The sequence below is a fragment of the Nelumbo lutea genome, chromosome 5 (genome assembly GCF_056320005.1).
Source record: "Nelumbo lutea isolate HS-2025 chromosome 5, American lotus-T2T, whole genome shotgun sequence".
Classification (NCBI taxonomy): domain Eukaryota; kingdom Viridiplantae; phylum Streptophyta; class Magnoliopsida; order Proteales; family Nelumbonaceae; genus Nelumbo; species Nelumbo lutea.
In genome coordinates, this window is record NC_142688.1 from 53,008,255 (window position 1) to 53,031,945 (window position 23,691).

A 23,691-nucleotide genomic window follows, 5' to 3' on the forward strand; every position below is an offset into this window, starting at 1 on the left:
TTTTTGTTTTTTTTTTCATATGAAATGGGCTGATTTTGGCAGAATAAGGTTATCTCATTTTGTAAGCCTGTGTCTCTGTTCTCTCCTTTTATGTCTTGTGAAGGGAGAAATTACACACTATTTTATTTGTACAATCTTTATGTGGTAATAATATATTCTGTTGTTTTTGATATAAAGAAAAACAACTTTAACTTCTTGATATGTATACGTCTCTTTACTGAATTGGCATCTCAAGTTGCTTGTTTGTATGCAATAATAGTTATGTGATGTCCTGTCATGTGTGATGTCTTCTTTTGCATATCATTCAAAAGTAGTGGAGGAATGCTAGTGAACTTCATGCAACTCTTTTAAGTCTTCTTTGCCCTACAGACCAAGGACTCCTGAAGGATATGTCCGATTGTTCTTGTAATGCTTTGTGTTTTTTCAATGGGTTCCACCATGTTTGTGGGTTCAAAAACACTAAAGTTGCAGAAGATACTGTTTATTAGCATTACTAAAGGAAGTGTCTTGAAATTCTAATTCATTATTCTTATATAAGTATGATTGTTATATTTTTTTCAGGCAGCTATTCCATACACCTGATGGTGGAACTGTAGCTTTGGATTGGTTGATGCATTCTGATGGTAAGTTAGGTATTTTTTATTTTCATCAAATATTTGCATGTATCTAACTGCCAAATGGATCTCAAGTGGCAGAGGCATTTTTTTTTTTGCATTTAAAAGTATGATTCTATTTGTTGTAATCTACATTTGTAAATTGACTTTTTGTTTTAATAACACGTTCCATGTATTATTTTCCTTCTTAGGTTGTTTTCTCCCCATATTTGGGTTTGAACATTTAATGTTTATGCTCAGAATCTTAGAAATATAAAGGATTTATTATCTGTTTTCAAGAACACATTTTCTTATCAATATACTTTCATTCAATGATCATCTGAGATCAACATATTTTTAGTATATCTGCATTAGATATGGAAAAAATATCAAGATATCAATTGGATTTTAAGCCATGACATTTACAATGTTTAGGGTCAGAAATGAAGTCTTTGAAGGAACCTTAGAGTACCTCCAATAGGTGATAAAATGAGAGAAGTAAACTAAGATGGTTTGGTACTTTGGTCATGTGCATGGAATTCCATCTACAGCAACTATAAGAAGAATTGATCTATTGCAAGTTGAAAGGGCTAGAAGGGATAGGCTGCTAGGGACAGACCAAAATACACATTGCCTGAAGTAGTAAGAAATGATTTAAGCACTCATAATTTAACAATGGATATGGAATTAAAAAGAACAATGTGGTGAAACAGGATTCATGTAACTGATTCCATATAGTTGGGATAAGGCTTAGATGATGATGATGATATCTACAAAGTTTAGTTACAGTTGAACCTCTTCTGCAAGAAAGATAGTCCTATGCATGTCTATGATCGTTAAATTTTATATTACTAAATTTGCTGGATACTTTTTTATTTTCTTTCGAAAACATTTTACTCAATATAAAATTTAATAATCATAGACATACATAGGAGTAACTTTCATGCGGAACAGGTTTATGTTTAACTAAACTTTGTAAATGCCATCAACTCATCATCATCATCATCTAAGCTTTATCCCAACTATATGGGGTCCCAATATTTATAATCTGGTAGAAGAATAATAACTTCACTGAGTCTACAATAACTATGGTAAACTGGTATTTTTTTTTTTTTTTCTAATTCCTGAATATGCTTACTCTACAGTTACGAGAGGGGCTTCCCACATGAATACCACCATTTCTAAAGATGATAAAACCCCTATTCTGGTAGTGATCCCTGGATTGACAAGTGATTCTGCTTCATCTGTAAGTCTCTTCTTTTACATCATATCTTCTTTGCAAGTGTGTTTCTAATTGTTTTTTGAATTAGCTCTATATGGTAACATACACTATATTGTAGCATACCATATTCAGTTTTTCCCTTTTATCTTGTTCTATATGTACGGCTGCCAACAAGGGCACTGTTGTTTCAATTTACGCTAAGTAGAGGGAGAGTCAACATTTTAGCACTGATCAACCCTTTTCTCTTTAATTGGATAGTTTTCTTCCTCATCACATGCTGTTCTATAAGGTGATGTGATATTTGGGGGGTGCCTCCTATACTTGCTAATTGCCAAGCCCTTTTCTAATCACCCATTCTGATGATGTATTTCTTGTTGCCAATCAAAAAGAAGTTAAAATCTTCCTAGGGTATAATGCAAAAATAGTTACTGGTGAAAACTAGTTTGTCCACTGAGTCACTATCTACTAACCATTTTTTTTGAAGGCTATCTACTAACCATTTGACAGAATATAGGTCAAATACTTTTTATTTTAGTCTTGTGCAAAGAAAGGACCTGGACTTTCTTTGCATAATAAATCAATCAGCAGCTGAGAGGAAAGTCAACATATGAAGAGGCGATGGGTTCTCAAGATCGCAGTTGTGTTCATGGACAGGACGACAGGTTGGTATTTCTTCAATTTAGATCCTCTCACCGACTGCAGAACTGCATGAGGAACCTGATTTTGTTGGCGGGGACAGAGTGTTGAGGAATGCAAGGAGGGAAGATAAGGATAAGGAGAAAGATAACACCAACCAGGTGAACTACTCAGTGATGATAAGAAGAAAGGAGATTGTTGAGTTGGGGTCAAGAACTTTAGACATTGCTGACTGTCTGAATAATGAGGAAGTTTGAATCCACTATTTGATTCAAAAACATTGGAAGAGGTTGACAGGATAAGGGAGGAGGTAATCAAAGCTGAAGAGGATGGTGAGAAGGGAAATAAAAGAAAGAGAAAGTTTAACAACCTGGAAGAAAGTGATGAACAGCAGGAAAGGGTCTACATTAGAAAAAGAAGAATAAACATTCAAGATTTTAAAGAAATTGGGGACAGGAGGGGGGTGAGTGAGTTGGAGGTATTAGGAAAAAGGATTCAGGAGGGAAGCGAGGCTGGTGTGGGCCTAGAGGGGAGGAGGTCTCAAAAGAGGGAGGTTTAGGGGAGAAGAACATAAAAATTGAGAAGCTTGTGGAGAGAAAGGTGGAGGGGGGTAAATCTCTTGGTTTATTTATTTATTTTTGTTTTTTGGGAGGGGAGAGTGTGTTTAGAAGGGAAATCGAGCAGTTTGAAAGGAACAGAAGGGAAGAAAAAAATAAAAAAAAAGTTATTAGAGAGGGGGGAGGTAAATGGAAGGAGAAGAAAGTGACAGGGACGAGGTTGGAGAGGAGTGAAGGGGTTTTTGGAAGAAATAGATAGGAAGGTACTGGAGGTTGAGCTGGAACAAGATTGCTATTCTGGAATGTTTTGATCTTTCCAGAGTTTTTTCAGGTCGAGTGAGATAATGTTGGGGAAAGCTTATGGGAGGGGGTGGGATTACAAATTGTAATATGGACATTTGAAGTTACGTAGTTTATTTTCTTGTTGTTGTTTGGTGTTGCCTTATCACCTCCCAGCTTATATTCCTTTTTTCCTTTTAATGATTTTTTTTCTTTTACTTGTCAAAAAAAAAAAGAAAATCTTGTCTCTAAAGATTGTTGGTAAATCTATGATATTACTATTTGGACTTTATGACAGTTTCGTTGCCTGAAGTTCTTAGTAGTGACTCAGCAAACCACTTGAATCATTGAAAGAAAAGATAATTTTAACTTTCAGGGATTTTAACTTGATAATTAAATGATGATATTTCATTTGGCTTTTCTATGCCATATTTCATTTAAAGGGGAAGAGGAAAGTTCCTATTTCTTGTGGTCATTATGCTGACATTCAGATCTTTCATTATGGGATGATTGGCAAATACTTCTGGTAAAAGTGAACCAATACTGAAAATTTCTTTAGGTGCCCCACTGCCCTACAAATTTTGAAGATTATGAATTTAAGTACTAGGGCGGTATTGGGAACTGTGGTGTTATGTTTTTGTTTTGGTTTCACATAAGCACCACATAGGTGATTTTACTTTAATGTTTAAAAAATGAATTTCGTTAGGCAGATTTAACTTGCTTGAAATGGCCATATCACATTTTGCATGGGGGTATTGGAAGATGTTTTTTGTATTAGGGGGTAGGCATTCCCACTTTGATTGTTCTATGTGGCACCTAATTGTTCCTATGTGGCACTTTGATTGTACCAAAACTTCTTGATTATGTCATGATTTATGTTGAGTTGGTCCAATTTCAAGTTATTGGGCCCAATCCTTTATTTTTATTTTTAAGTTGTTAAGTTAGGAAGTTATTGGGCTTTAGGCCCATTAGTTTATGTTTTCTAAGTTATGACTGTTCAGCTACTTAAAGTAGCCGCCCTACTAAGGGCATTCTTGTAATCTTCAATTCTTTTATTTTAAGTATATAAATCAATGAGGGGTTGGTGGCCAGAACTATATTCAATTCTGGCTTCATCCCACTCTGTCTTCTTATTCTCTCTCTCTTTTGCTCTCTTGCTGAAACCTTTCAGTGTCTTTTACTTTTCTTCACAAAGTCTACATTGGAATCAGTTATCAGCAACTTCTACTTGGTATCAGAGCAAGCCGAAGGTTTCTTGAGCTGCTCTATCATGCAGCCCTAGATCGGCCGACTGCATGGTGATATGAGAGGCTGATCGAAGACCTCAGGTAAGCCCAATTTTTGGATTTTTTGATGGATTTGTTTTACCTTGTGGCTGGTCTAGGGTTTCCCATCAAATTCAGGAAGAACTAGAGAAAGGGGGAGAGTCCTGCTTTTATTGGACTCTTCAGTTTTGACCTAGGAAGTGGCGCCCTAATTTTTAGGGTTCCTTGGAGTTTTCTGAAGAGGGCGGTTCAAGTCCTACCTCTTATGGAGGTCTCTGGAGAGAGCGACTACCACTTCTCTTTCTTCTCCCGTTCTGTAGAAAGGGAATCTTTTGTGGGAGTATCATCTGGGGTACCAGAAGGGTGTCTGTGGCACCTGAAGGGATTTATTTCATATTCTTTCATCTTAAAGTGATCTTTGGGAATTATAGAGGGTAACGAAGCTGAAAACAAACCCGGGACTGAAATGGGACTAGTGGGAGGAGGTGTCGGAGACCTTTTCGGGGCTGGGACCATCACTACAGTTAAGTTAGATGGTACAAACTATTTAGAATGGTCACAATCTGCAAAGATGGCCATTGGTGCTTGTGGGAAGTTGGGGTATATCACTGGTGAGGATGTGAAATCTGAGACTAACAGCTCTTGGTGGGTATAGGAGAATTATATGGTAATGACTTGGCTGTGCAATTCAATGCTGCCTCATATGAGTAAAAACTTTTTGTGGGAAAATACAGTTAAGGAAATATGGAATGGGGTTGCAGAAACCTACTCATAGAGTGAAAATGTTGCTAGGACCTATCAATTGAGGAATCGGATTATTGCTACCAAGCAGGGAGATAGACCTATTGCTGTTTATTTTTCAGCCCTTAAAACCCTGTGGCAGGAGATTGACCATCTGGAGACAGTTGTTTGGGAAATCACTAAGGATGCAGTTGCCTACCAGAAGGTCTTGGAAAAGTATAGGGTCTTTGAATTTCTTGCTGGTCTTAATCCCGAATATGATATTGCAAGGCAATATATCCTTTCCAGGGACAGTGTTACTCTCAGGCAATATGCCTTTGTATCAAGGGAAGAGAGTAGGAGGAATGTGATGATGAAGAAGAATTCTGGTTTTGAACAATCAGGTATGGTTAGACTGTGAAACCTAAACAGAGTGGAGACCGGGGTGGTAGTGAAATTAGGAAGGAAGATAAGAAGGATTTGATTTGTGACTATTGTAAGAAGCCTAAACACACAAGAGATACTTGCTGGAAGCTTCATCCTCATCTTGTGCCGAATAGACTTAAAAACAAGGAGGGAAATGCTAACATGGCAGCCACTAGTGACATACCTGGCCCCCCTTCTACAGCTACTTTGGAGTCTGTTGCAGTTGCTGCCCGAACTTGAGAGATACGGGCAGTTCCTAAATCAGCGAGATATAGTCAGCCCCAATCCAGTAATAGGTGGACAACTAGGTACAGGTGGTTCTGGTGGTGGACATTCTACTTCCTTTGCTCATATAGGTAGTTCACATGCCATTGCAAACTATGTTTCTATTACAGGTAAGGGGGGGGGGGGACCTCCTTGGATTATAGATTCTTGAGCCTTAGAGCACATGACCCATAGTTCCACTATTTTTTCTTCTTACCAACTCTGTTCTGGCAGAGACAGAGTCTCCACAGTCGATGGATCTCATGTTCCTATTGCTGGGAAGGGGTCTGTCAAGATTGTTGATTCCATTTCCCTACCCTCTGTCCTTCATGTTCCCAAATTGAGTACTAACTTGTTATCTGTTAGTAGTTTGACTAAGAACTCGAATTGCTCAGTGATTTTTTTTCATGGCTATTGTATTTTGCAAGATCTGGATTCAAAAAGGACGATTGGGAGTGGTTGTGAAGTGAGTGGAATCTTCCTACTGGATGCGCTTCCTCATCATCAGACTCATCATGTTAGCAGGAATATTGAGTCAGATTATGCTTTGGCATAATCGTTTGGGTCATTTGTCTTTTTCTTCTTTGCGTTTCTTATTTCCAAAGCTATTTGAATCTGTTAATTTGTCCAGTTTAGAGTGTGAAGGTTGTCAGCTTGGAAAACATTGTAGACATTCCTTTAAAGCTAGAATAAAAGGTGTTCATCTGTTTTTGATATTATTCATACTGATGTGTGGGGACCATACCATGTTCCTTCTATGGGTGGCTACCGATATTTCCTTTTATTTGTGGATGGTTTTCTCGGTATTCTTGGATTTACTTAATGAGATCCCGTGATGAGGTACCATCCTTAGTTCGGCAATTTCATAAGATGGTGTTAACACAGTGTGGGGTACGAGTGAAGGTGTTCAGATTAAACAATGCTAGGGAATATTTTGAAAATAACCTTGCTTTGTATCTGTTAGAGTATGGAGCTATCCATTAGAGCAGTTGTTCTTGCAGTCCACAGCAGAATGGTGTTGCAAAGAGGAAGAATAGACACATTGTTGAGATTGCAAGAAGCATGATGATCACATCTTCTGTTCCAGTTCGGTTTTGGGGTGATGCAATTTTCCTGATTAATAGGGTTCCCTCTCGTATACTTGGATTCAACACCCCATTCAGCTAATGGTTTAAAAGGTGTGCCTAGGCGCACAGGCGAGGCGCATTTTGGGGTATGTGCCTCGCCCAGGTCTTAGGCGCACCTCTTTCAAAAGGTGCGCGCCTAGTGTGCTTGATACGCCTCGCGCCTCAGCCCAGGCATGCGCCTTTTTAAAATTTTGCTCTTTTTGCTATTTTTTGAGTCTAACGGCTGGGCCGGGGGCTTCGTCCCCGGACCCCCGACCACGCCCTACGAGGCAAGGCCAAACAAGTCTATGTTAGGGTCTGAAATTCTTATTTCTCACATAAAAAATAATGATTTTACAGCTTTCATTGCCTTTTCAGAAGATATTTTATTGCAATGAATGAATGAACAACCGAAGTTGAGAACTCCTAATTTGCTTATGTTGTTCATTCATTCATTGCAATAAAATATCTTCTTTAAAGGCAATGAAAGTTGTACAATCATTATTTTTTATGTGAGAAATAAGAATTTCAGACCCTAACATAGACTTGTTCGTGCTTGCCTCGAGGGGCGTGCTACAAAGGCGACTCAGAGAATCAAGAATGCAATATGTTTTAGATCACATTAACTACTTGAAACAATGCAATTAAGGAAAAAAAGAGATTGCGGGTGTTTCTACTGTTGCTATAGTAGTCTGAACCAGTAAGGAGAAGAAGAAAGAGAAGGAGAAGAAGAAGAAGAGGAGGAGAAGAAGAAGATGAAAGAACTGTCGAACCTGAGAGCTAAACCCTATCAGTCGACCTCTTAATAGTGATTAGGCTCTAATTAAATGTATAAGGACTAAACTGCCCATACTTAAGTATGGGACAGAGAACCTCTAATAAGACTGCCACATAAGCTCATAACTTAACCAAGGTGAGTTGACTAATCTACCCTTACTCGGCTAACTCTAACACTCCCCCTCAAGCTGGAGAATATATGTCATATAATCCCAGCTTGTTACATATATAGTTCACTCTCCCTGAGCTTAAGGCTTTTGTAAACAAATATGCCCACTGATCACCTGAGCCTACATGTTCTGTGCTTATCTCTCCAGTAAGAACCTTCTCCCTCACAAAGTGGCAATCAATCTCTATGTGCTTTGTTCTCTCATGAAAAACAGGGTTGGATGAGATATGGAGCGCAGCTTGATTGTCACAGTACAACTTCATAGGTTTATCCATGTGGAACCCGATTTCTTGTAGGAGATTCCTCAACCACACTAATTCACATGTAGTGTGTGCCATGGCTCTGTACTCGGCTTCAGCACTGCTTCTAGCCACAACCATATGCTTTTTACTCTTCCACGTCACAAGATTTCCTCCAAGAAATGTGCAATAACCTGTAGTAGATATTCTATCAGACACAGAGCCCGCCCAATCTGCATCCGTGTACCCAACTACTTCAAGTTTTCCTCCTGGTTTATACAATAGCCCACTCGGAGCTCTCTTCAGATATCTTACAATTCTAAGAACTACATCCCAGTGAGATATACGAGGGTTCTGCATAAATTGGCTCACCACACTGACTGCAAAGGTGATGTTTGGTCTCGTGATAGTCAAATAGTTCAGCTTCCCTACTAGTTGTCTATACCTTCCAGGATCATCAAATATTTCCCCTGTATCACTGCTCAACTTAACATTTGGTTCCATAGGAGTCTCAGCCGGTTTTGCACCTAACAGTCCTGTTTCGTCCAATAGATCGAGAACATATTTTCTTTGGCACAGGTTTACACCTTGTCTTGATCTAGCAACTTCTATACCAAAGAAATACTTCAATGTCCCAAGGTCTTTTGTTTGAAAATGATTTTGCAGAAAGACCTTTAGTTTGTCGATCCCCAATTTGTCACTACCAGTTATGACAATATCATCCACATAGACTACTAACAAAATCTTTCCAGCTTCTGAGTCATAGCTGAACACTGAGTGATCAACCTGACATTGTTTCATTCCAAAATTCTTCACCACTTCACTAAACTTCCCGAACCAAGCACGAGGCGATTGTTTCAACCCATAAATTGCCTTTTTTAGTCTGCACACCTTACCAGCCTCCCCCCGAGCAACAAACCCAGGTGGTTGCTCCATATATACCTTCTCTATAAGGTCACCATGAAGGAAGACATTTTTTATGTCAAGTTGAAATAGGGGCCAATCATACATAACAGCTAGGGAAATTAACACATGGATAGAGCTAATCTTAGCCACTGGAGAGAAGGTCTCCATATAGTCCACTCCATACAACTGTGAATAACCTTTAGCAACAAGTCTGGCTTTCAGACGCTCCACACTACCATTTGGAAAGTATTTAACAGTATACACCCATTTACAACCCACAACATGCTTACCAGGAGGAAGGGTAGTGAGCTCCCACGTGTGAGTATGCTGAAGAGCAGAGAGTTCCTCCTCCATTGCCTGCCTCCACCCAGGTGAACTAAGAGCCTCTTGGACATTGTTAGGTATGGAAATAGATGACAATAGTGAAACAAATTGGCGATGTGAGGTGGAAAGGCGAGATACTGAAACAAAATTGGAAATGGGATGGAGAGTAGAACTACGTTTACCTTTCCGTAAGGCAATGGGTAGATCAAGTCCTGAGGGTTCAGCAACAGGAGCAACGACAGGATCCGCGAACAAGGTAGAAGCTGGAGGAGGGGCCGGTGTCGATCGACGTGTATACACTTGCCGAATTGGTGGTCGTTTAGTAGGAATCCGCACTGGATGAGGTGACGAATCAACTCCAACAGGAACACCCGGAACGGGATCACTAACCGGAAGAGGAAGAGGAAGTAAAGGTGGAGATGAAGATGCTTCAGTTCCTGAGAAGAAGGGAGCAGACTCAAAAAAGGTGACATCAGGACAGACATAGCACTTCCGAGTAATGGGATTGTAACACTTGTACCCCTTTTTGAGTCCGAGAGTATCCAAGAAAGACACCCTTAATGGAGCGTGAATCCAACTTGTCTATTCTAGGACTCGAATTGTGAACAAAGCACACACAACCAAAGATACGAGGTGTTAATGGAAAGGGAGACAAGGTGGGGAACAAGATAGAGAAGGGAGACCGACCATGAAGAATAAAGGAGGGCATCCGATTAATGAGGAAACACGCAGTAAGTACAACATCACTCCAAAACCGTTTAGGAACACTCATATGATGAAGAATAGACCGAGCCGTTTCAAGGAGATGACGGTTCTTCCATTCAGCCACCCCATTTTTTTGAGGAGTGGATGCACATGAAGTTTGATGAATGATGCCATGCTGTTCTAAATATTGTTGAAAGGAAATTAGAAAATATTCACGACCATTATCTGAATGAAGAACTTTGATTGGAACAGCAAATTGTGTACGTATTTCAGCATGGAATTTTTGAAAAATGGAAAATAACTCACTCCTTTCTTTCATTAAATAAATCCATGTCATTCTTGAACAATCATCAATAAAAGTGACAAAATACTTGTAACCATTATAAGACTCTATTTTGATCGGGCCCCAAACATCTGAATGAACCAAAGCAAAAGGACTCAACATACGACTTTCAACTCTAGGACTGAAGGAAACACGATGATGTTTCCCAAACTGACATGACTCACACTATAACACTGACAAATGACTCAAAGACGGAACTAGTATCTTGAGTGCCTTGAGGGAAGGATGTCCTAGTCGACAATGCCATTGTAGAGGAGTGAGTGAAGTTTGAAGTGCAACTGACGATCCACCACCGTCAAGATAATACAGTCCACCAGCTTCATGCCCCTCACCAATCTTCTTCCCCGTCCTGAGATCCTAAAAAACACAAGAGGAAGGGAAAAAAGTAACAGAGCAGTTAAGAGTCTTGGTTAATTTACTAATAGACATAAGATTGAATGGAAACTTAGGGACATATAGAACAGATGATAAAGAAAGAGAAGCCATGTCAACATTGCCAACACCATAGATGGGAGAGGAGAAACCATTGGCAAGGGTAACAGTTTGAGATGTGGAAGTTTCAGAGAGAGAAGAGAACACACCTGGAGTCCCGGTCATGTGATCAGAGGCTCCAGAGTCAATAATCCAAGGAAAGGTTTTAGATGACAGGCAAGCTATACCTGAGTGGGCAAGAGTAGCAGTAGTGTGCTGTGAAGTGGATTGAAGGAACTGCTCATACTCATCACGCGATACACTCACCATCTCCCTTCCAGAAACAGATGTAGATGTGGAAGGAGTTAGGTCTGCCTGTTGATTATCACTGACATCAACCCCACCAGCAACAACGTGATTGGCCCATTTAGAAGTAGGGCGGCCATGGAGATCATAACAGAAATTTACCAAATGTCCTTCCCTACCACAGTGGGTACACTTCCTTGTAGAGCTGCCTTTTTCTTTGCCACAGCCTCCCCCTGAGTCACGACCACCACCACGGCCAAATATGAAACCACCACGACCTCCTCGGGAGGCATGTCCTCCCCCTTTCGTACAACGTCCACCTCCTCTAGCTGTCACAAAAGCTGATCTATCAGACTGTGTGGGATTCTCTGTCTGTCCCAAAGAAATCCTGCGAAGCCTAGCAAACACTTACTCAAGTGTAGGAAGGGTAGAGCCCTCCAATATTTGGGCCCTAACTAGTTCATACTCTGATTTCAACCCCACTAAGAACCTTGTGACATTTAGTTGTTCCCTCTGTTCTTGCTGAACCTTAACATCTGGAGTGAGAGGATGATAGACATTGAGTTCATTTATGAGGTTTTTCATACTGGAATAGTATTCTTCTAGGGTTTTATTTCCTTGTTGCATACCAAAGTATTCTTGATAGAGCTGATATACCCTTGTAGTATTATCTTGCCCAGAATACAGCTTCTTGGCATGTTCCCATATGTCCTTAGCTGTATCTAAGAACATGAAGTTGGCACTTATTTTGGGTTCCATATTGTTCCATAGCCATGTCATGATTTGAGCATCCTCCTGTTCCCAATTATCAAACCCTGGAGAGTCAGCTGGTGGTTTATCTTCTTTCACATGCTTCACTTTTCTCTTTGCCTTGAGAAAAACTTCCACTGACTTGGCCCATGGAACATAATTCTCACCATTCAGTTTAATTGAGGTCATCTGTACACCTAGATAGTCAGAGGAAACCACCACACTAGGTTTCTGATCACTACAGCCATCTCCCATTGCTGCCATGATACTCTTTCAATGCTGCCTCTAATCTGAATTCCCAATCACCAAGTAAGTGCTGCTGTCAAGAGTTTGATGTTCTAGAACCTACAGCAATCCCTAAACACAATGATAGATACTCACGCCTTTGTTCTTATCTACACCACTACTGATTTCACAAAAAACACAGACTACACCGACATTAATTCAGCACTTACTAACCACATGCAAGCTCTCTTGCAACTACTCAATAGAGTTTGTGCATCACAAGCACCACCACATAGCCATAGCTGTCACACACAATACAGACCTGCTTTAACGCTTTTAAGAGGGCACAACAAGACCAACAAGAACTCAACTAGTACCATTGCATTACACCTTGCACCATTCAGCCATCTACAGTTGCCCCTACACCATTCGGCCACCAGCAACAGCCCTTACACCATTTGGTCACTGTAAACACAACCTGTTCTTGGAATTTTTCCAAGAACCAGGGCAACAACCAACCTAGTTCTCTAGGTTCTGATCAGTCCTCTCAAGTTCTTGAAGATTTTCAACCCAGAAATACCAACAACACAAAGAGAAGAGATAACCAACCTTCGTTTGAGAGCTTCAGCCAACCATTCACTGCTGAAGTTGTTTTCTTAGGAAAGGAGGTTCTGCGCACCAGAAAAAAAGAAGAGCTGAGATGTTTCAGGCCTGGGAAGAACCACTTTTCTCCATTGACAGCCTAGAGAAGAAAAGGAGAGAACTAAAGCACGAACTGAAGTTGTCACGAACCTTGCTTTGAAACCATGATCTTACTGTTGCTACAGTAGTCCGAACCAGTAAGGAGAAGAAGAAAGAGAAGGAGAAGAAGAAGAGGAGAAGAAGAAGAAGATGAAAGAACTGTTGAACCTGATAGCTAAACCCTATCAACCGACCTGTTAATAGTGATTAGGCTCTAATTAAATGTACAAGGACTAAACTGCCCCTACTTAAGTATGGGACATAGAACCTCTAATAAGACTGCCACATAAGCTCATAACTTAACCAAGGTGAGTTGACTAATCTACCCTTATTCGACTAACTCTAACAACGGGTTTTACATGCTTGAAAATGCTTTATATGTTTGCTTTTATTTTTAAATTTTCATTTGAATACACTTTACATGTTATGTTTATGTATTTTAATTTTAGATAATAGGTTTTTTAAATCATTTATTTTAAAATTTAAGTTTATAGTTTTATTAACATTATGTTTAATATTTTAAAATGTTTTTTCATTTTAAAAAATTTTTTGGCATTTTTTTGGAATTTTTTGACTTTTTTTTTTGATTTTTAGCTTTCTTTTTTGTAATTTTGCGCCTTTCTTAAAAAGATGCGTGCCTTGCCTTGTGCTTTGCACCTCAGGCGCAAATTGGCCCTTGCGCTTTTTTTGTGCCTTGCGCTTTTAAAACATTGCCTCCTTTTTCTTGAGGAGGAGATGTTCCACATTCCTCTCAGGGTTTTTGGGTGTGTTTGCTTTGCACATGTTCTTGGTCCTCATCGTTCGAAGTTCGATCCAAAGGCAAAGAAGTGTGTTTTTCTTGGGTATGCAGAAAGTTAGAAAGCGTACTACTGCTATGATCCAGTCTCTAGAAGTAGGTATGTTACTATGGATGTCACCTTTTTTGAGTCCACATCCTTTTTCTTGAAGGGTCCTTCTCAGGGGGAGTGTTTTGGGGAAGTGGGTAAGTAGTCTATTCCTCTTCCAGATCCAGTTCCTATGTCCACTCTTGTGTCTGATCCTCCTATGTCACTTATCTTACCACCTTCTTTGTGTCCTGTTTCTCAGTGTTACTCACGACAGCGACTTCATAGGAAGGTTTATTCCACTGTAGAAGAACTCACATCACTTTCTATTGGTTCCTTGGAGACTCCAGATTTAGCTAACATGGATTCAGGTATTCATCTTGATCCCTCTCATGTTTCAGTTCCTATTGATTCTACCAATCCCATTACAGATGACCTGGACCTTCCTATTGCACTCAAAAAAGGGAAGAGAAAGTGTATTGCTTATTGTATCTCACAATACCTATCCTACAGTGGACTTTCTCCTTCTTATCGTGCTTTCCTTTCTTCTCTTGACTCTATGTCTATACCCAAGGGTGTTAGTGAGGCTCTCTCCAAACCTGAGCGCAAGACAACTATGCAGGAAGAGATGGAAACCTTAATTAAGAATCAGACATGGGAGATTGTGGATCTACCAGAGGGCAAGGAGACTGTTGGATGCAGATGGGTTTATACAGTTAAATACAAGGCAGATGGAAGTATAGAAAGGTATAAATTTATCAAAAAAAAAGTATAGAAAGGTATAAGGCCAGGCTGGTTGCAAAAGGGTACACATAAACCTGTGGCATTGATTACTTAGAGACCTTTGCACTAGTTGCAAAGATGACTTCTGTTCGGGTCTTTCTCTCTCTTGCTACCACATACTCTTGGCCCCTGTTCCAACTTGATGTAAAAAATGCTTTTCTGAATGGGGATTTGCAAGAAGTATACATGGATCTTCCTGCTAGTTTCTACAGTGATGCTGAAAAGGGGAAGGTATGTAGACTGAAGAAGTCACTTTATGGTTTAAAACAGTCTCCTAGAGTATGGTTTGACAGGTTCAAGAAAACCCTGATTGCTTTTGGCTACACTTAGACTCAATTAGACCATACTTTGTTTGTGAAGCAAAGGGGGTCCTTGGTGTCAGTCCTGATTGTTTATGTGGATGATATTGTAGTCACAAGAAATGACCTAAGTGAGATTGACAATTTGAATAAGAACCTACATAGAGAATTTGAAATTAAGGATCTTGGGGAGCTTAGGTATTTCTTGGGCATTGAGATTGCAAGATCAAAACATGGAATTTTTATTTCTTAGAGGAAGTATGTTCTGGACCTTTTACAAGAAACATGGAAACTTGGAACAAAGGCAGTCAGTACTCCTATTGATCAGAATCACAGAATTAATGCATCTGAAGGTGAGCTAGCGAAGGACATTGGGAGATATTAGAGACTTGTGGGGCGGCTGCTATATTTATGTATGACAAGACAAGATATCTCCTATGCAATGAGTGTGGTGAGTTAATACATGCATGCCCCACGAGTCCAGCATTGGGAAGTTGTTGACAGGATTCTTATCTGAAGGGACACCCATGCAGAGGCATACTATTTGCTGACCATGGACAGTTGAAGCTAGAGGCTTATATAGATGCTGAGCAGGATGCCTTGATGACAGGAGATCTACATCAGGAGTTTGCACTCTTGTTGGGGGTAATCTAGTATCGTGGAAAAGTAAGAAACAAATAGTTGTGGCAAGGTCAAGTGCAGGAGCTGAATACAGGGCCATGGCACATGGAGTTTCAGAGCTTCTCTGGATCCGCTCCTTGTTAGGAGAGATTGGTGTTGAGGCAGAAGAACCTATGATGCTGTACTGAGATAATCAGGCAGCAATTAACATTGCCCACAACCCAATTCAGCATGATAGGACAAAGCACATTGAAGTAGATAGACATTTCATAAGAGAAAGGGTGACTTCAGGGGAAGTTTGTCTTCCATGCATTGCTTTTGATTTGCAGCTTGTTGATGTTCTCACAAAAGGTGTTGCAAGGAACAAATTGGAGCATGATCTTACGCAAGTTGGGAATGTGTGACATTTACTCCCAACTTGAGGGGGAGTGTTAAGTTGGGACGATTTCAAGTTATTGGGTCCAATCCTTTATTTTAATTATTAAGTTGTTAAGTTAGGAAGTTATTGGGCTTTAGGCCCATTAGTTTATGTTTTTTTAAGTTGAGTGTTCAGCTACTTACTAATGGCATTCTTGTAATCTTCAATTCTTTTATGTTAAGTATATAAATCAATGAGGGGTTGGCGGCCAGAACTATTCAATTCTGGCTTCATCCCACTCTCTTCTTCTTCTCTCTCTTTTGCTCTCTTGCTGAAACCTTTCAGTGTCTTTTACTTTTCTTCACAAAGTCTACATCAGAATAAGTTATCAGCAACTTTTACTATTTAATTTTAAATATTATGTCATAAAACCCCATGGTACCAAGCATCCACTAGGTGATTAAAGGGTGGTGCAACCATTTAGTATGTGCACCATTATTGCTTTATCTTCCATTGACATATCTAGAAAACGTGGATTTTCTAGGTTATGCTTTGTATTAACTTAACATTTGGTAGCTTCATGGTCTCATGACTAATGGCTGGGATGTAAGTTAGCATACTAGGGCTACTCATGCATCGACCTTGGAGAGATTTCTTCCCTCTCACCTAATCCTTTTGTCAACACATTCAGTATGAAGTTTTTATTGGTGATAGAACCAAATTTTGGTCAAACCTTTGGTAAGGAAACAGTAGAGATGTAGAGCAATAATTAGTGTTGTTATATTGCTGTTATTTTATTTATTGTGGTACCTACTGCTGCTGGGAAGCTACTTTATCTTTGCCTCACCTGAATAGACATTTTTTATGCAGTTAGTGTAGTTAGGTAGTACATGCATTCCCCCAAAACCACTCACCTTCTTGCAGTTGAGAGGATCCTTGTTTCCCTGAAGAGATGTACAGGTAGACGCATACTCTTCAGAAATAATGGTCACATGTAGATAAAAGTCTATATAAATGCTGATTAGGCTGGGTGTGTTGATGATAGGAGGTCTACTTCTGGGTATTGTGCCTTTGCAAGAGGCAACCATGTTTCTTGGAGGAGTAAGAAACAAAATGTTGTAGCACGTTCCAGTGCTGAAGTAGAATACAGATTTATGGCACATGGTGTGGCTGAAGCATTATGGTTGAGGTCCTTGTTTGAGGAATTGGGAATTGCTTATGAGAAGCCCCTGATGCTGTATTGTGATAATGAGGCTGCTATTAACATTGTCTATAATCTGGTACAGCATGACAAAACTAAACATATTGAGGTGGATTGACACTTTATTAGAGAGAGAGTTGCCTCTCAAGAAGTGTGTCTTCCATATATTGCATCCGATATGCAACTTATTGATCTCTTCACCAAGGCAGTTACAAGGACTAAGTTGGAAACAGATTTACACAAGTTGGGAATGATAAATATCTATTCCCAACTTGAGGGGGAGTGTAGAGATGTAGAGCAATAATTAGTGCTGTTATATTGCTGTTATTTTATTTATTGTGGTCCCTACTACTGTTGTTAGTTATTTGCTGCTTTATATTTGCTGTTAGCAATGTTAGTTTTGTTAATTATTTGCTTATGTAAGTAGTAGGGGCATTTGTGTAATTGCCATCTTATATTTTGATGTTATTATAATTAGTTGAGTAGGGTGGAAACTCAATATGCCAACACTCTTTCTCTCATCTCTCTCTTCTCTCTTCTTTCTTTTCTGGTATTTTTTCTCATTGAATTTACATCAAGAATTGGACTGATTACAGTCCTCATTTGCCAACTGAAACCAACCTTTGAAGGATATCTTTCATAGAATATATTCTTTGGTAAACCACAAAGAATATGGTTTCCCAATGCATTTATGTTTGAGAACATGGTCTTGATTGGAACCTGGATTTCAGAAGACGGTTAAGGGAGAATGAAATTGTTCATGGCTCTAAACTTATCTTTAAATTGTCTTTCCTTGGATGTCTCTCAAAGTGAAAAAGGAATTTGGACCCCATGCAAATCTGGTTTGTTCTCTCGTGCTTCCTTTTTAGTCTTCACCTCTAATTACAATTTCCTTTCAACAAAACCTTATCAAGATGAATTTTGATAGTTGCAGCTTTTTGTAATCATGGAAATCAGGGATTGGAGGCTCTTTAGGAGCAGTAATGGATATATAGTGCTATATTTTGAAGACCTATAATTTGGGATAAGTCCTGGATGATGATGATGATTTCAAGACCTATTGAATATGGGAATTCCACAACAGCTGAACCATTAGCAGTCCTGTATGTGGGAAGATACTTGGTGGAGGCAGAATCCTTTGAAAGACTGCTAACCAACCTTCTATTCCATTTCCATTTTTTTTGAGAATGTAACGTACAACATTTTATTAATGAATAAAGGCCAAGCTTATTTCAGTTTTGGCTTCTGGGGAGGAGTCTATTTCTTGGGATTTAGGACTTAGAAGAGATATTAGGGAGGATGGCATTAATCAAGTTATGGATCTCTTAACTTAAACTCCTTTTCTTTCAATACATCTTGTTCTGATTCTTGAATTTCTGCTGTTTCTCCATTGGGTGTATTTTCTTGTGCTTCCTTCTCTCTTGTTTCCTCCCTCTTCTCAGCCTTACAATCCCTTTCCTTTAAAATCTCTTTGGTTGGGGCCTACCCCTTTAAAATTAGGACATTTTGTTGGGAAGTTTACCATGTGAAAGTTAACTATTGTGAAATGTTATAGAAAGGGAGACCAAATTGTTCCTCCAACCTCTTGCCTTCTTTGAAAAGCAATTTGGGAGATTACGCCTCACCTACTAATCTTCTGCATTTTTGCTTCTGGTGTTTGGGAATATGCTTCTCCTTATTGGGTTGTACGGTCGCCACTTGTTGATTTAAAATCCTGTTGTCAGTTGTTTATGTTTATGTATTGTTTATGTTTATGTATTCAGGTTTAGTACCATAAGGGTACTGTTGTAATTTCCTCTTTGATTACATTGTTCGGATATACTAGTATAAATAATAATAGATCATTCTTTCGCCCCCTAAGTTCTATAGGGGCTTTCAGTCCTCTCGGCACTCCTCTCCTCTCTCCCTCTCTCCCTCTCTTCTCTCCTCTTGTCTCTCACTTGCTCTCGCTCTTGCTCAACATGGTATCAGAGCAAGTCGTCCAGGCCTGAAGGGTGGTGTGAAGCAAACAGTAGCAGATAGTCTTTTCATCTCCCAAGGCTGTATCCATCGAACTGCTAATCAGTTGTATTCAGTTCGACCCAGAAGTTGTAGAGACTTTTCATCTTCCAGCCCAGAAGTGGTATTCATTGTCGATTCGACTGTAGAGAGGCTATCATCTGTGGTTCGTAGAGGGAGTTTTTTGGCTTACAGAGAGGCTATCATCTGAAGTTAAAAGCGGTACTGTTCATTTACTGTTCGGCTGCCCTATGGAATGGCTGTTTATTGATTGACTGTTCAGCCAATTGATGGACTATTGAGGGACTGTGTTTTTTTTTAACAAAGTAGTTGTATTCAACTTTGTTTTGTAGTCCTTTACCCCTTTGATGGACTGTTGATGTCCTAAAACAGATTTTTTGTATTGATCTCAGTCATTGACTGTTCGGCTACCAGACCTGCCGATTAGGGGTGTGGTGATCTTCACCTGTTTTTTCTATTCTATTGGAGGGTCATATGACATCTATACAACTGTAGGTCATACAAACCTGATTGTGTACTGCAACTGCAGTGTTCTCTTCTTGGATTCCTACAAGACCGTAGGTTATACAACTGTAGGTCATACAGACCTGATTGTGTACTGCAACTGCAGTGTTCTCTTCTTGGATTCCTACAAGACCGTAGGTTATACAGACCTGTTCCATAGGTCAGAAGGACCTGTTTCTATAATAGCCGTGTATGGAAGTACTCCTTTGGTTGCTTTTTTTTTTTAAAACCAGGAATCATGAGTAGTGAAGATTCAGCCTCATCTGGAGTTTCCTCAATGCCGAATGGAATGGGTGGGGGTGACCTATCCTTTCCTATGACTGTTGTTCCTCTTGATGGTTTAAATTACCTAGAGTGGTCAAGAGGGATCAAGTTATACATCACTACAAGAGGGAAGATAGGCTACGAATGAATCTGGGAACAAGCAAAGTCTACATATTCAGAATTGAGACACTATGCCAAAATTTATCAACTGCAGGCAGCATCTTCTACTTGTAGACAGGGGGAGAGGTGTTTATCAGTCTATTACTCTGACTTAACATCTGCCTGGAAGGAGTTGGATCACTACCAGAGTGTGGATTGGAAGTGTGATGAGGATGCTAAGAAGTACAAACAGATTGTCTCCCAGCAAAGGGTGTTTGCATTCTTACATGGTCTGAATCCTATGTATGAATCTATCAGAGTTCAGATTCTCAGCTCTAAGGATCTCCCTTCTGTTCAGGAAGTCTATGCTCTTGTACAATCGGAAGAAAGCAAGAGAAATTTGATGAACCACCCTGGTGGGGATGCTGTTGTGTTAGTTGCAAAAGGGGGTGTATCTACCGGTGGGGGATCTTCTTCCCGGAAAGGAGATCTCCAGAAAAAAACAGAAGATAAGGAAAAATTGTGGTGCACTCATTGCCAGAAACCCCGACACACCAAAGATACCTATTGGTATCTTCATGGGAAACCAAAATGGGCTCAAGATCTGACTAAGAAGCATAGTTCAGAGGTGAATAAGAAGTATGGGCAGCAAAATACAAAGAAACATCACATGGCCAACATGGCTACCCAGGAGCATCAGCCTACCATTTCTACTGTGATTCAGACACATCTCACTGGACCTGATCCGAGGGAGGACATTATGAATTCCTTTCGTGACCATTTAGAGCTCTATGGTAGAGCAATTTGTCAGATGGATACTCCTCCCTCAACCTCATTTGCATCTACGTCAGGTAACCCTACCACTGCTTTCCATGTTGCTTCTCACACCCATGACTCTCCATGGATCATTGATTTTGAAGCATCAAAACATATGACTGGTACGTCCTCTTACTTTCAAACCTATCACCCTCTTTCTAGAAGAGACAAGGTGAGATTAGCCGATGGATCATACTCTTCCATAGCTGGTCAATGAACTATCTCTCTTCCTCTTGGCCTTACCCTCTCTGATGTTCTTCATGTTCCAAACTTTCCCATTAATTTGTTCTCTGTTAGTAGTGTTACTAATTCCTTGAATTGCTCAGTGACTTTTTTCCCTTCTCATTGTGTGATTCAGGATCTGGCCTCGGGGAGGACGATTGGTAGGGGTCGTATGGCTGATGGACTTTACATGCTGGAGAATAAGGCTGGTCTTCATGTTACAGAGTCTATGAGTCAGTCCTGTAAGAAAAAAGTCTATTTATGGCATTGTCGTCTTGGTCATTTGTCTTTTGAGTCTTTGAAAGTTGTATTCCCAGAACTGTTTAAGTCAATGTCTGTCTCTGACTTTTCTTGTCAAACGTGTTAGTTGAGTAAACATTGTAGAACTCATTTTCTTCAAAGACATAGTAAATCTGAATCTCCATTTCACATTGTTCATTCTGATGTGTGGGGCCCTGTTACTTTACCATCTGAGAGTGGCTACAAGTATTTCATTACCCTCATTGATGATTATTCTAGATTTACGTGGGTATACCCGATGCGAACCAGGGAAGAAGTACCAAAAATCATTCAAGATTTCCAGCGGATGGTCTTCACTCAATTTCAAACTGAAATCCAAATTTTCCAATCAGATAATGCAAAAGAATTTTTTCATAGTGACCTTACGGAATTTTTTGCTTCGCATGGTTCCCTTCACCGTAGCTCTTGTGCCCGCACACCACAACAAAATGGTGTGGCTGAACAGAAGAACCGACATCTCCTTGAAGTGGCTCGAGGTTTACTACTTCATATGAATGTTCCCAAACGGTTTTGGCTTGAAGCTGTTCTTTGTTCCACTTACCTTATCAACTGTATGCCCTCTCGTCGGTTAGAGTACAAAGCCCCACATCAACTTCTCTTTCCTAAGGCTCCCCTTCTTTCTATTCCTCCTCGTGTCTTTGGTTGTCGGTGTTTTGTCCAAAATCTGTCTCCCACCCGTCGGAAATTAGACTCTCGTGCTATACCTTGCATATTTCTTGGTTATTCTTTCAATCAAAAGGGCTACTGCGTTTTTGATCCTGTTTCTCGTAAATTCTATGTCTCCATGGATGTTTCTTTCTTTGAAGATGAACCTTTCTATCCCGTTTCTCCTCAGGGGGAGTGTAGACATGAGGAGAAACTAGTTCAGTTTCCCTCTCTCCCTGACCCTCCACCTTTTCGTGTTTTTTCTCGTCGTCGCAAAGGCCAGCCAAATCCAAGAGCTGTAGAGAATCCGGAAGCTGTAACTCCAGTGCCACCAGACTCCTCGAGGGAGGATCATTCTCACTTAGGTATTTTAGCTCCCAATGATGTCCTTGAATCTATTGAAAATGATTCCTCTACTGCTAATGATCTTGATCGTCCTATTGCTCACAGGAAGGGTGTTAGATTGTGCACCACAAAACATCCCATTTCCAACTTTGTCTCTTATGAGAATATTCCACCCTCATTCCGGGCCTTCCTTACCTCTATTGACAGTGTCCCTATCCCTAAAAATGTGGTAGAAGCTCTTTCAATTCCTGAATGGACAAATGCCATGAGGGAAGAAGTTAATGCCCTTCACAAAAATGGCACATGGGAACTTGTTGATCTTCCCAAGGGAAAGGTTCCAGTTGGATGTAAATGGGTGTTCACAGTCAAGCATAAGGCTGATGGAACAGTAGAAAGGTATAAAGCTCGATTAGTGGCAAAGGGATTCACTCAAGTGTATGGAGTTGATTATGCTGAAACCTTTGCCCCCCGTCGCCAAGATGAATTCCATTAGAGTCCTTTTCTCTCTTGCAGCCAATCTGAATTGGGTTTTACACCAACTGGACATCAAGAATGCATTCTTGAATGGTGACCTTGAAGAGGAAGTGTACATGATTCAACCTCCTGGGTTTCTAGCCCAAGGCAATGAAAAGAAAGTGTGTAAGCTGAAGAAGTCCTTATACGGGCTGAAACAATCACCAAGAGCTTGGTTCAGTAGATTCCATGTGGCAGTTCAGCAGAAAGGATACAGGCAATGTCAATCAGATCACACACTGTTCGTGAAAAAAGGAGAGGGTAAAATTGCTGCTCTAATTGCTTATGTGGATGACATAATTGTTACTGGTGATTGGGAGGATGAAATTCAGAAATTGAAACTTTTCCTTGCAACTCAGTTTGAAGTGAAGGATCTAGGACCCGCCAGATACTTCCTTGGAATTGAAGTTGCTCGATCAAAGAAGGGTATCTTCATTTCTCAAAGGAAATACGTCCTAGATTTACTTCAGGACACTGGAAAGGTGGGGGTGAAGCCAGTTGACTCTCCCATTGACCCCAACCATAAATTAGGTGACAACAGTGGTGAATCACTTAAGGATTTGAAACAGTTTCAGAGGCTTGTAGGGAGATTGTTATACCTTTCTATGACTCGCCCAGACATTGCATATGCTGTTGGTGTTCTCAGTCAATTCATGCATGCTCCTAGGTCTTCTCATCTTGAAGCAGCAGAGAGAATCCTTTGATATTTGAAGAAGTATCCGGGTATTGGTTTGTTGTTTCAAAAGTACGGACATTTGAAAGTTGAAGTTTATACAGATGCAGATTGGGCTGGATCCCAAAGTGACAGAAAGTCTACTAGTGGCTACTGCACATTTATAAGAGGGAACCTTGTTACATGGAGAAGTAAAAAGCAAAATGTGGTAGCTAGATCCAGTGCTGAAGCTGAATATCGT

At 40.0% G+C, this 23,691-nt stretch overlaps 1 protein-coding gene across 1 annotated transcript in view; it reads left to right on the top strand.

Annotated features, from left to right (window-relative positions):
* LOC148852427 (alpha/beta-Hydrolases superfamily protein) overlaps window positions 1-23,691 on the top strand; it is a 73,794-nt gene that overhangs the window by 10,100 nt on the left and 40,003 nt on the right. The window contains exons 5-6 of the mRNA XM_088945106.1: window positions 562-623; window positions 1,739-1,839. Coding sequence (XP_088801232.1) covers window positions 562-623; window positions 1,739-1,839 — 163 coding nt within the window. The remainder of the gene's footprint in view (window positions 1-561; window positions 624-1,738; window positions 1,840-23,691) is intronic.